The sequence below is a fragment of the Mobula birostris genome, chromosome 3 (genome assembly GCF_030028105.1).
Source record: "Mobula birostris isolate sMobBir1 chromosome 3, sMobBir1.hap1, whole genome shotgun sequence".
Lineage (NCBI taxonomy): Eukaryota > Metazoa > Chordata > Chondrichthyes > Myliobatiformes > Myliobatidae > Mobula > Mobula birostris.
In genome coordinates, this window is record NC_092372.1 from 66,909,037 (window position 1) to 66,922,670 (window position 13,634).

At 38.1% G+C, this 13,634-nt stretch overlaps 1 protein-coding gene across 6 annotated transcripts in view; it reads left to right on the top strand.

Moving 5' to 3' along the window:
• The window catches only part of atp8a1 (ATPase phospholipid transporting 8A1), a 363,676-nt gene that overhangs the window by 210,974 nt on the left and 139,068 nt on the right, over positions 1–13,634 (top strand). For all 6 annotated transcript variants that reach the window (XM_072252785.1, XM_072252787.1, XM_072252786.1 and 3 more), the window contains 2 exons: positions 4,566–4,704; positions 10,220–10,284. In XM_072252785.1, coding sequence (XP_072108886.1) covers positions 4,566–4,704; positions 10,220–10,284 — 204 coding nt within the window. The remainder of the gene's footprint in view (positions 1–4,565; positions 4,705–10,219; positions 10,285–13,634) is intronic.

A 13,634-nucleotide genomic window follows, 5' to 3' on the forward strand; every position in this document is an offset into this window, starting at 1 on the left:
TACAAGAAAACACAATTAGAACAAAAAAAAAGTCCATTTTACTGCAAAGTGGTCGATGTGTTGCTAAGCTATAGCGATTAGAGTTTTGCTGGTTCATTCAGGAACTCAATGGTAGAAGTGAAGTAGCTCTTCTTGGACCAGGTGGCGTGGGACTTCAGGCTTCTGTACCTCCTGCCCACTGATAGCTGCAAAAAGATTGGCATGGTCCAGATGCTATCATTTTTACAGACTATAACCCTAGTTATCATTTGGGTCTGATAATGCATTTGTTTTAAATAATTTGAAAGTGTTCCTCTCTGTGCTTTAATAACTATGCATCTAGTGTTCCCAAACTTTTATTCATTGCGACTAAAGTATGTGGCCAAGTTATATATCTGCCTGCAGGTGGCAGTATTCCATCATAAAACACAGAGTTTATCAGGTAGGTGTGAATTGGGTTAAGTGAAAATAATCCTCACAGATACCGGTCAAAACATCAATAGGTGTAGGGGAGATTGCTTGTATCTTAAGTGAAACTTGTCATTTTCACTTGGTAAGACGCAGCTTTCATGCGAATAAATTGCAATAATCATGCTTGCTGATTGTTTTGCTTTGTCTTATTCGAACTTGCAGAAGTTTCCCTGTCCTTCAGCTTGCATTTGCCCACATAGCTGTAAATTGTGTTCAGGAAATGGGGTTGTTATGAGAGGTAAATAACTATCTGAAAACATTGGGTTTGCAGGAGCTGGGAACAGTTCGTTCAGCACCCAAGGTGAAAGCAACTTCAATCTAACCTCCGAGTTAGTGTGCATTGATGCAGATTTTGTATTGTAAAGGAAGACCTCAGAGTAAAGGCTCACTTCCCCAGAGAAGGGTACTCCTAACTGACCCATTGCTCAGTATGACTACCTAATCTCAGCACTGAAAGAACACAAGATTTGTGTGTGTGTTTTTTTTTCTTTCACGTCATTTTTCAAATGTTCTCTCAAAAGCCCAGATGTTTCTAAGAAACTTCAGGAATTTTAAAAAGTTAGATTGTGTGGATAGAGGAAATACAATTGATGAAGTACATACTGAGTTGACTGATTCCATTAAGGGTTATTGATAAAATTAAAGGCATGACATTTAAAGAAATTGTGAAAATATAGTTCTTAATTTTTTTAAAAGGGCAGTAGATAGAATCTTGCACTGAAATATGTATTTTTAAAATGTATGTTAATAATATCGGTAATGTGACCAGAATATTGACATTCATTGCTGAAACAAAAAGAGAATATTACAGAAAAAAAACTGTATGAACGAGTTAGAAACAAAACCAGAAAATGTAAACCTTAGCAGGTTCAGGCAGTGTCCATGGAAGGTCAATGAATTGAGTTGTGAGATAATTCCTGTTTTTCTTAAAGAGAGAAATTAAATTTGTAAAGCATGCATTTGAAAGGATAGAATAATGTAACAGGTTTATATATCTTGGTCTTAAGGAATACTGGCAACTGGGCCAGTCAGTTAATTGTAAGTACAGTCTATTAATTCAGTTTTAATGAGGTTTACAGATATGAAATTGTTCTAAATTTGTCACTTAAAATAAAATTTCAAAATAACTCAGTATTGAACCATTTCTCAGTTGTTTTGGACTACGCGTTGGCACTGTATGCACCTCCGTATCAGTAACTTTGTTTTTGATACCTAAAAATGACTTTTATGCTAAATTTAACCATTTAATTGTTTCTTTAATGTATCCTGCTCAATTTCTTAAAACAGTTAGCATTTTTAATTATTAAAAGTGTGGCATGAAAGGGAAATGTGCTTAATTTTTGGAAGCTTTTAAATAGACTGAGAAATCTGTGGTGTTGATGACCTCATTCCAGGACCACAGCCACAGTTGTGCTGTTTGGATCATAGTGTTATAAGTTGGACAGCAGTCAGCACTGTTTTTACCTGAACAAATTACAGAACCCTAAATTGCAATGACATAATGTTCTTTAAATTCCAAAAAATTCTGAATCCATGGTGATTAGCTCTTTCTTGAAGAAGTCCTATCCAGGGCTGGCTTCTCTCTGTACATCCTTGCTAGGGGAACTACAAGAGGTAAGTAGGTTTGTGCTGACAGCAAGGCCAGGATAATTATAAAATTTCACAATAATGCCATTGTTATATATAGTAGATTCCACTTAATTGGGACACATTGTTATCAGTACATTTTGGCCCAATTAAGCAGCTGTCCCAGTTAGCCGAATTTTCAGGAAATAGTTAAAAAGATATTAAAAAAAGACAAATTATCATTTAACTGAGTAACAAATTAAGTATTTAAATGAAATTCAAAATAAATTAGAACACTACCAAAACTACTAAAGTGCTATAAAATTGTGTATGAGTTCTCGAAAGAGGAATTCATTCAGTGTACCCTGCCGTGTTCTTTCGATTGACTGTAAGTGAACAAAATTAGTGCAGACACCTAGTGCAGATCGTGGACTGCCTTCAAACAGTGCTTTTGCATCCACCAAAACTTCATTTTAGTTGCAACATTCAAGATGATTGTCGATACCGTCGAATTCTTTGTAGTTTCTAACTTGTTGAAGTAGTGAAATTCTCACTCTTGGCCATCTCTGGCATCTCCAAACCTGAATGCTTGAAACTGCAATGAGCAAAACAGCTTAGAATTGTCTTACTGTTTATTACTCACCAGCTTTCAGTGACAAAAAATCACTGCTTTTTGAACATAAACATGCAAGTGACGCTATTTAAATACTGTTCATTCTAAGCATGATGTCGTATCTAACAGCTGTGTGATGTACACGTGACTGATGCTAGTTTGTAAATGATCAGCTGCAATCTCCTGCTCCAGTTAAGAGGCACAGTGTTTCAAATAAACTAAGGGAATCTCAGCTATTTTGTCAATTTGGTTTTCTTCTGAAGAGTTGTCCCAAATAAGCAGCTGCCCTGATTAACCAATGGCCCAATTAACCAGAATCAACTGTATAATGAAAGAAAAAAATGTTAAAATTTTGGGTAGAAATTATCCTCACTTGTATTTGTTCATACAAAACAGATGTTCATCTCTCCCTTTTAAAAAGAAAGTAATGTCATCTTTAACCTGTCTTCTGTACTTTGTAACAGATCAGTGTGACATCTGGTAAAAACCTAGAGTTGGTCTACACACTTGCATCCACACCACCCCCTCCCCCTCCCAGGGTTCTGTGGAACACAATTTGTACATGTTTATATTGGAACAGCAACTAGACTTGAATAAAACACAATTGGTAGTAGCATTGTTTGGGAGGAGGGCATTTGGCCCTTGTACCCATGCGGGTTCTTTGACAGTATTATTCAATTAGTTCCACTACTCTATTTCCCTGTAACCCCACAAATATTTTCCCCTCCAGTATTTAAATAATTACCTTTTTAAAGTTATAATTGAATCTTCCTCCACCACCCTTTCAGGCAGATCATTCCTGATATTCATAACTCATTGCATGTTTTTTTTTTAACTCTTTTGATTCTTTTGACAATTACTTTTAAATATATTTCCATCATATCTTTAACGCAGAAAAAATATCTCAAGGATTCTTTCAGGAGACATGCAATACTCTTCAAGATGGAAATAATAAAATACTTAGTGGGTTAAAAAGCCAGACATAAGGAGTAAGTTGACGGGAAAAAAAGACAAGTTAAAAAGAGAATACAAGGAAGTGGAGCCTTGGCAGCTGATGGCATGCTACCAATTTTCATTAACTTTTCAGATAAGCACACAAGTGTAGATATCTGCAAACTGTAGGATTGGAGGAAATTAGTCAGAGGGAAGTGTAAAATCATGGGGTGACCAGAAATGAAAGATGACAATCTTAAACTTGAGATGTTGCTTGAACTGGGGCCTCTGTAAGCAAAAATGCAAGAGAGTAATGGGTGGGATGGATTTAACTGGGAGAGTTTTGTATGACTTTGTAAGTTTGCAGATGGTAGAATGGAGACCAGCTTGGAGCACTGTGAAGTGGCCATGTGTAAAGACGAGATGGTCGTGATTTGAGCAGCAGATGAGCTATGTTAAGGAGGTGAACAGGAACATTCTTAGTGTGGCTTTGAGGTTCAAAACACAGTGTAATCAATGTGAAATGAAGGCTGTGAATACTCTGCCTCAATTTCTGAATTGATGTTTTGTTAAAGGAAGAAGCTAAGTACAAATAGTTGTTGGTTGATGTGAAGCAATTTAAAATGATAACAGACTACTAAAGATTGCCTGCTTCAAATTTTTTAGGTTTTCCTTCAATCCTGTTATTTAAAGTTGGCAACTGATAAACTATCTAATGATTACAAGGAAGAAACTAATGGATGTTAATTTTATTATTTGCTATGCCATTTGGGGGCAAACTGTGCGCACATGCTCTGTGTGAAGTGGAACTAATCAATGAGCATTAGCCAAATGGTAAAAATTGGGTGGGTAACAAATCAAGTTGAATAATACAAATTCCAAGACTGAAAATTATAAACCTTGCTTCCATATGGTTGCACTCAATGCAGTAATCTTTAAGATAAATCCTTTGACAAGCTTATCTTTTTGTTCTGCTGCTAATTACTTTTCATCATTTTAATAGAATTTACAATTGCTTGGAGCTACAGCGATTGAAGATAGACTACAAGACAAAGTTCCTGAAACTATAGAAACATTATCCAAAGCAGACATCAAAATTTGGATTCTGACCGGAGACAAGCAGGAAACTGCTATTAATATAGGTACAGCTGGAGTTGCAACTAATAGTGTTTCACTGAAAGTTGTTATTTAATTTGTGAATGCATGTCCTTGTACAGTACTGTTCGGAATAAACATCAAGACAACAGTGCCATGTTTTCAAGTAATCTCTGAATGCTTTAACTTAACATAGCAAGAAAAGTAACTGTCCAAACATAAAACAATTTCTCTTTTTTGCAAAAAAAAAACTGATTTTAAAAAGAAATATTGGCAAGAGTGTAAATTTTGGAAAAGTATCATGTACAGTTTTATTGGTTGAGGAAGAGTGAGCAAAAGTGTCATACATTCAGTATTTTATGCAAGGCCCTTTAGGCAGTGTAGCTCTGATCTATTTTGTTAATAACCAATCTAATCTCAACTGTATTTCATTCCTTATACATGATCAGCCTTAACTGCTCACATTTTGGGTCAGTGATCTTCCATTACGTAGAGTGGGGGGACACGTGTAGATGCATTTAAGCTGGGAAATATAGTGTGTTACATTTCGGTAGGTAGAATGAAACGAAGCAAGATTAACATACAATCACACTTTTAATATCGAGAATTTGTTATGAATAGTTGATCAGACTATCACACTTTTAATATCAAGAATTTGTTATGAATAGTTGATCAGACTGAGGGTATGATTTTTAGAGAAGACACTTGGGCTTTCTAACTGGAGGCAGAGTATGAGAATAGAGAAAGAATGATGAACATAATAATGATGGGCCACGCTTTTGGGATGTGCGTGGAATCATGAGAATGCTAGAGTATGACCAGTCCGTAGTTATGATTTTTGAGACCTGGTATGCAGTCAAAGAGCCCTTGTGATACTGAAGTCATTAGGATAAAGCCACCCAGTCACTGTGAGAGTGCAAACTCTGAACAGACAGTACCTGAGGTCGAGATCGAACCTGTATGTCAGGAACTGGGAGGCAGCAGCACCATCTGCTGCACAACCAGGCTGCCCATTGGAACGTGGCTTACGTGGGGATCTGCTAGAGAGATTTAAAAGTTTTCAGGCAGAGTGAATTTGTTCGCATTGTTCGAACAGCAAAGAAGAGAGGGCTACGGCAAAAGAACCAAAAGTGAGGCAATGTAAACTACTTTCACAGTGTGAGTAGTTTATTTTTCAGTGCTGAGGTGGTAGTTGGGGCACCAGTATTCAAAATGGAGCAGGGTAGGTATCTGAAGGAATTTGCGGGGCAGTGGGAAGGGAAGTTAATGAATTGCTCTTCTATTGAGTAAGTGTGTAAAGTGAAATCAAGGCTCTGACTATTCAGTAATTCTGATTCCGTGACCTAGTGTGGAATCAAGGAGGTCTGTAACAGTGAAATCATTAGGAGTGAAAGGGAAAACATTCTATATCTGGGCATACCAAACATAAAGGAAGGCACCTATGGTTAGTGAAGTACTGTGAAAGATGATAGACAATATAGGATAGACCAAAACCCCTATTTGCATAATTACTAATTCTCCACCAGTTTGGTGTAATGTTAAGACAAATGAATAGCAGACAGTTTAAACTTCTGAATTAGTTAAGAGTTATATTAAAGAAGCCACCTAGTTCCCATTTATGTTGCAGCAAGTACAATGATGGAACAATTTCTTGACCAAAACAAAATTGTCTGTAATAACTTGTCAAAGACTCAAGGTCTCAGCTGAAAATCAGCATGTTAATAGCCAGGCATCTGTTGTGGTGTAACCAAAACTCTTTACAGCTGTAAAGTAGCTTCCATCCTTTGTATTACAGCCCATCAAGATAAAGTCCTATAGTCGATTAGCCTGTATCTTTTATCTTTCTATCTACTAGTTTAGTAATTCCTTCCCCTGAACGCAGACTTTATGCTCCTCCATATTTTCTAGCTTCTGTTGGGAAAGTACTTACAAATATCTTAGTTATTCCTTTGATAGATATTATCAGTGTGATTTACATCCTTTTAAGTTAGAGCAATGCAAAAATATTTCATTTTCTCTCAGCTATCATTAGATTCCTAGCAAAAGGAAAAAAATGGGAATAAAAATACTTGTATTAAAAAAAAAAGCTTGCTGATTCCTGAAGGCCACTCTGTCCATATTTATGCATCTATCAGGTTTTAACAACTTGGAAAAAAAATCTCTACAATTCCAGAGGTTTTGCCTCCACTCTGCTAGTTATTCCAAAAATACATTAAAAAATTTCCTATTTGTAATACTTAAGTTTAATTTTATACCTTGTAATGCGAGTACTTATTTTCAATTCAAAGTAAATTTCTTGGTTAATCTTTTTAGGAGTTCGTGAATCCTTTGCTTACTATTAGGTCATAGCCATTCTGTGAACACCTCCTTGCGCACATGGAGATGCCCACAATCCTCCTCACCATTGACATTTGACATCAGCCTAATGCCTCCTCACTGCACTTTCAATGCTCAAATATTTCCTTATTGAATAATAGTTTGCAATGGTGACAATAATGCCACCAAATTTCTGTTTCAAGATCAGATCTGCTAGTGAGATAATACCGACATTAAACAGCTTTCCCACATCCTGCCTCCCATGAAATTAGCATGTTTAATTTTTAATATCTTTCCTTGTAAATTGCTTTGTGCTTTTCAGATGTTAAGTTTTAGGTAATGTAAATTAAAAACTTTCTGCTGTGCATTATCCCAAGTTGAGAATATTAGTATACAAGTAAATGGGGGAAAGAAGCATAATACTATAAACTCTGCATTTTGTAGAAATCGGTTCCTACACTGATTTTTTTCTCTCTCTCTCTCTCACAATTTTTTTTAGTTTATCTCCCCAATTGTCATTATAACTTTTATTCCCACTAGTAGTGAGAGCTTCTTACAAAAATAGTTTTCTTAATGGCGGTAATCTCTGGCAAGTTTTATATCTACAGTTTGCTTGTATTTGTAGCTGGCACTTTTTATCTTTGGAATAAACCAGTTTTCTCAGCATTGATCAGGTAAATTGGGCTATATTCAATCTCCGGATTACATAAGGGTTCTGCTCCTGAGAAATGTCTCTAAGCTATTTTCACCGTAAGAAACTTCAATTTTCTATAGTAACCTATGTCATCGCTCCACATACAAGACCGAAAGATAGAGGAGCAGAATTATGCCATTTGGGCCATCACACCTGCTCCACCATTTTATAATGGCTGATCCATTTTCCCTGTCAGCCCCAATCTCCTGCCTTCTCCCCATTTCTCTTCATGCCCTGACTAATCAAGAATCTATCAACCTCTGCCTTAAATATGCCCAATGACTTGGCCTCCACAGACACCAGTGGCAACAAGTTTCACAGATTCACTGCTCTCTGACCAAGGAAATTCTTCCTCATCTCCGTTCTAAAAGGATGCCCCCTCTATTCTGAGGCTGTGTCCTCTGGACTTAGACTCTCCCATGGTAGGAAAAATTTTCTCCACATCTACTCTATCAAGATCTTTCAACATTCAGTAGGTTCCAATGAGGTCACCTCTCATTCTTCTGAATTCCAGTGAGCAGAGCCCCAGAGCCATCAAACACCCATCATATGAGAAGCCTTTCAATCCTGCAATCATTTTCGTGAACGTCCTTTGAACCCATTCTAATGTCAGCACACCCTTTCTTAGATAAGTAGCCCAAAAGTGCTCTTAATACTCCCAAGTGAGGTTTCACTGATGCTTTATAAGGCATCAACATTACAACCTTGCTTTTATATTCCAGTCCTCTTGAAATAAATGCTAACGTTGCATTTGCCTTCCTCACCACAGACTCAACCTGCAAATTAACCTTTAGGGAATTCTGCACAAGGTCTCCTGAGTCCCTTTGGACCTCAGATTTTTGAGTTTTCTCTCTATTTAAAAAAAGTCTACCCTTTTATTTCATCTCCCAAAGTGCATCTCCCATACACTCTTCGCTGAGTTCCATCTGCCATTTCTTTGCCCATTCTCCTAATCTGTCTGTCCTTCAGTAGCCTCTCTACTTCTTCAAAATTACATGCCCCTCCACCTATCCTCATATTGTCTGCAAACTTCACAACAAAGCCATCAATTCCATCATCCAAATCATTGACATATAACATAAAAAGAAACAGTCCCAACACAGACTCCTGTGAAACACCACTGATCACTGGCAGCCAACCAGAAGGAAACCTTTATTCCCACTCATTGCCTCCTGCCAATCAGCCACTGCTTTATTCATGCTAGGATCTTCCTGTGACACCGTGGGCTCTTAACTTGTTAAGCAGCCTCGTGTGGCATCTTGTCAAAGGCCCTCTAACGATCCAAGTGCACAACATCTATTGATTCTCCTTTGTTTACCCTGGTTGTTATTTCTTCAAAGAATTCCAACAGATTTGTCAGGCAGTGTTTTTCCTTGAGGAAACCATGCTGATTATAGCCTATTTTATCCTGTGCCTCCAAGTACCCAAAACCAAATACCTAACAATGGACCCCAACACCTTCCCGACCATTGAGGTCAGACTAACTGGCCTATAGTATCCTTTCTTCTCACTTTCTCCCTTCTTGAAGAGTGGAGTGACATTTGCAATTTTCCAGTCTTCCAGAACCATTCCAGAATCTAGTGAATGTTGAAAGATCATTACTAATGCTTCCACAATCTCTCCATCCACCTCTTTCAGGACCCTGGGGTGCACACAATCTGGTGACTTATCTAACTTCAGACCTTTCAGTTTCCCAGGAACCTTCTCTCTAGTTATGGTAACTATGGTAACACATCACGCTGCCTGACACCTGGAACTTCCACACACTGCTAGAAACTCCCACATTGAAGACTGATGGAAGATACTTAGTTCATCCGCCATTTCCCTGTTCCCCATTACTACCTCTCCAACATCATTTTCCAGCGGTCTGATGTCCACTCTCGCTTCCCTTTCACACTTTACATTTCTAAAGAAGCTTTTGGTATCCTCTTTTGTGTTATTGGCTAGCTTACCTTCGTATTCCATCTTTTCCTTCTTAATTACTTTTAGTTGCCTTCTGTTGGTTTTTCAAAGCTTCCCAATCCTCTAATACAGTCTATTATAGAACATACTCTATTAATTGTTTTAGTTCTTTGGGTATTTACTTGAGTGCTAACCATAATAAAAATATCAGAATATATGCTGTATCCTGTTATTAATACATACCACAAAACATAATATCACTGTCTTGAAAAAGCTTTAAAGTATAAGGGAAAATTTGCATAAAGTTGGATTTCTGTAAGTCTGATCTTTTCTAACTCAAGGAACCTCAGCATACTGATAGGAATATAGAAATAGATAATGTTTACATTATTGAGAACTGAAGCCCTAGTAAAACTTTCTGTTCCAAATTTGTAAGTTAAAGATTTGGATCCGTTTTTTATGTGTCAGTATGTTATATAATTCACTGTTATTTGTACCTGCATTTTCACCATGTATGGCAGGGAAAATAATACCTTACTTGTAGACAGATTCAACAATTGTAAAAGGCTATTCCAATGAAAGATGATGCAAAGGTGCACAGATTTATTTTTAACAAGTACTAATAAATGTTTTGTTTTCCTTCAATATAGGACATGCATGTAAACTTCTAACGAAAAGCATGGGTCTTATGGTTCTAAATGCACATACTCTCGATGTAAGTAATGTCTTTTTGGTTTGAATCAATATCTGAAAAACAAAATAACTTGTTCTTGTTAAGTCCCACTTAAACAATCTAATGAAATCCAAGATAATAAATCCCAAATATTATTGGGTTCTAAATACTTGGACATTAGTGCAAAATAGATGATTTCCCAAATTAGCAGCTTGCAATGCATTCTGTTTGCTATTGATTGAAGTTATCCTGCAAGGCCTCAGTGTCAGTGACATCTCAGGGTTTGAGTTTCCTACCATCTGAACCAATGGAGAAATTAAAGTAAGGCACAACGAAAGCCAGTGAGACCTAATGAAAACTGTGAGTGCAGCCGTGTAAATGTGAGATGGATGTCCGTTGAAAGTTGTTTTAAATGTGCTTAGCTTGGTTGTTGATTGCCTACTTTTGAACAATTTAATTTTGACTCAAACGTATTAGTTTTTAATGAAAAGGAGGATAGTTTTATCAGCAGTCCTTCGAGAAAAATGCCAAGAAATCTAACACTTCAAGTGAAAGATGCAAGCATAGGCCTTATTTACTAACTGTTTCCTTCTCTACCCATACCTAAGTTATTCATAGTTAGCAATCAATTCACTCACCAAATGCATCGCAGTAGAGCCCAGCACTAAACAACTAGCAATTCTAGTGTCATGGATGCATTGCTGTAATTTAATGTACACCAGAACAGGGCCTAATGTGGTTCTGTAGTGTGGTGACCCTGTTGTTCTAGTGTTTTCATAATGCCATCATAGTATTTGACATAAAGCTGCGTGTGCGAATGTGCTTGTTAGAATTGTTGAAGATTATACTGTTTACTGTAACTTCCTTCCCTAGTTTGCTGGGTGGGGTGACCTGTTACTCTGCTTCATAAGTGCACTGTAATTTCTTTTTTCTCCCCCCATTATTCAATAACTTTAATGCTGTTTTTGCAACACTCTTTTGAGCATTGCTTTAAAGTGCAAGCTTGCTGAATGGCATTTAGATGCGGCAGTTTAACTTTTGACCTCTGGAGCGATCTGTGTTGAGTTTGCACTTTGTCTCTCTGGTTTCCTCCCACATCCAAAAGAAGTGCTGGCGGCTGGAATGGCTACTGTAAATTACCCGTAGGACAGGTTGCTGCTCGGAAAATCATGGGATGTTAATGGGCATGTGAGAGAATATAGATCATAGGGAAATAAGTAGGGGAGTGGAATTGAAAGGATGAGGAGCTGCATTTATTCAATAGGCCACAACGTTATACCAAGCTAATTTCACCCTATCTTGAACTTCCGGTAATGCCCCCCCCCACCAATTCACCATCCCCCCCACTTCCCATTTCGCCTTCTCATCTTATCTCCTTACCTGCCCATCACGTCCCTCTGGTGTTCCTCCCCTTTCTCTATTTTCTATGGCCTTCTGTCCTCTCCTGTCAGATTCTCCCTTCTCCTTCTCCAGCCTTGTATCTCTCTCACCAATCAACTTTCCAGCTCTTCACCCCTCCTCTATCACCTACTACCTTGTATTTCTTCCTCCCCTCCCCCCACCTTCATACTCTGACTTCATTCTTTCTCTCTCCCCCCCCACCCCCCAATCCCGATGAAGGGTCTTGGCCCGAAACGTCGATTGTACTCTTTTTTCCATAGATACTGCCTGGCCTGCTGAGGTCCTCCAGCATTTTGTATGAGTTGCTTGGATTTCCAGCAAATGCAGATTTTGTGTTGTTTGTGATTGGCCTGCCACTTGCTTTCTTTACCACCCATCCACCTGTGAAGCCACTTTCAAGAATCTGTGGACTTGGACCCCAGTTCCCTCTGCACAATAACCCTTTTTAAGAGTCCTGGCATTAACAGAGTTCTGTCCCTTTACATTTGATCTCTAAAAGGGTATCGCTTCACATTTTGACAGATTAAGTTCTGTCTGTCATTTTTCTGCCCATTTCTGCAACTGATCTACATACATCATTTACCAGTGTTCACTGCTATCCACCACACCACCAATCATCATCATCAATAAATGTCCTCCTTGTGTGCCATAAGAAAATATAAATTGTTTATTATGTTGTGGGGCTACTTTTACCATTTTATGAACTAAGTAAATTTCTGTTTTTGTCAGTTTCAATCAAAATCAGCCAAATCCATCCAGAAACTAGTTTGCATCATGAGGTACAGAATTCTCCTTCTCAATGTGATTAGAATATATTTTTCTCACCATGAATGTGTTTCCTTTTTATGATGACCATTAATTCTGACCATCAGTGTCATCTCCAAATAGAGAGATTAACTCCCTTCCATAAACACGAGATTCTGCAGATGCTGGAAATCCAGAGTAACACACACAAAATGCTGGAGGAATTCAGCAGGTCAGGCAGCATCTATGGAGAGGATTAAACTGTCGATATTTTAAACATAGAAACATAGAAAATAGGTGCAGGAGTAGGCCATTCGGCCCTTCGAGCCTGCACCGCCATCTATTATGATCATTGCTGATCATCCAACTCAGAACCCCGCCCCAGCCTTCCCTCCATACCCCCCCACCCCCGTAGCCACAAGGGCCATATCTAACTCCCTCTTAAATATAGCCAATGAACTGGCCTCAACTGTTTCCTGTGGCAGAGAATTCCACAGATTCACCACTCTCTGTGTGAAGAAGTTTTTCCTCATCTCGGTCCTAAAAGGCTTCCCCTTTATCCTCAAACTGTGGTCCCTCGTTCTGGACTTCCCCAACATCGGGAACAATCTTCCTGCATCTAGCCTGTCCAATCCCTTTAGGATTTTATACGTTTCATCAGATCCCCCCTCAATCTTCTAAATTCCAACGAGTACAAGCCCCCTTCAATCCTGATGAAGGGTCTTGACACAAAACATTGACTGTTTATTCCTTTCCATTGATGTTGCCTGACTTGCTGAGTTCCTCCAGCATTTTGTGTGTGCAACCACCAAATAATGTAGTTTGCCTCTGAATGCATATGTTTCTTAAAGAATGTGTTAAGTATGGTGAGATCACATTAGAAGAATTTGAAGTAGGGAATTACTCGTGCTAGAATGCATCCAGAGAGAGCGGAAGTTTCACATGTGATATTGCTGATTTTTTTTTATAATTTCTGATATCTACCTTGCTGAGAATGTTTTTTTTTAATTTCCAGAATCTATCACAGAAGGAATTTAAGTTGCACCATAATCTGATAAACTGAGCAGAATTTAAAAAACCTCTTGACAATAACTTACCTGACTGATGAAGCAGGTCTTCCCTGCTGTTTAGCTGTGGATGTGAACTCACCACTGGATGGTCTGGTGACTAGTTCATCCTGCTTAGCTGCTTGTATGATACCCACTGAGCTTCAGAAAACATGCAGATTTCAGTCCAAGAATGAATTG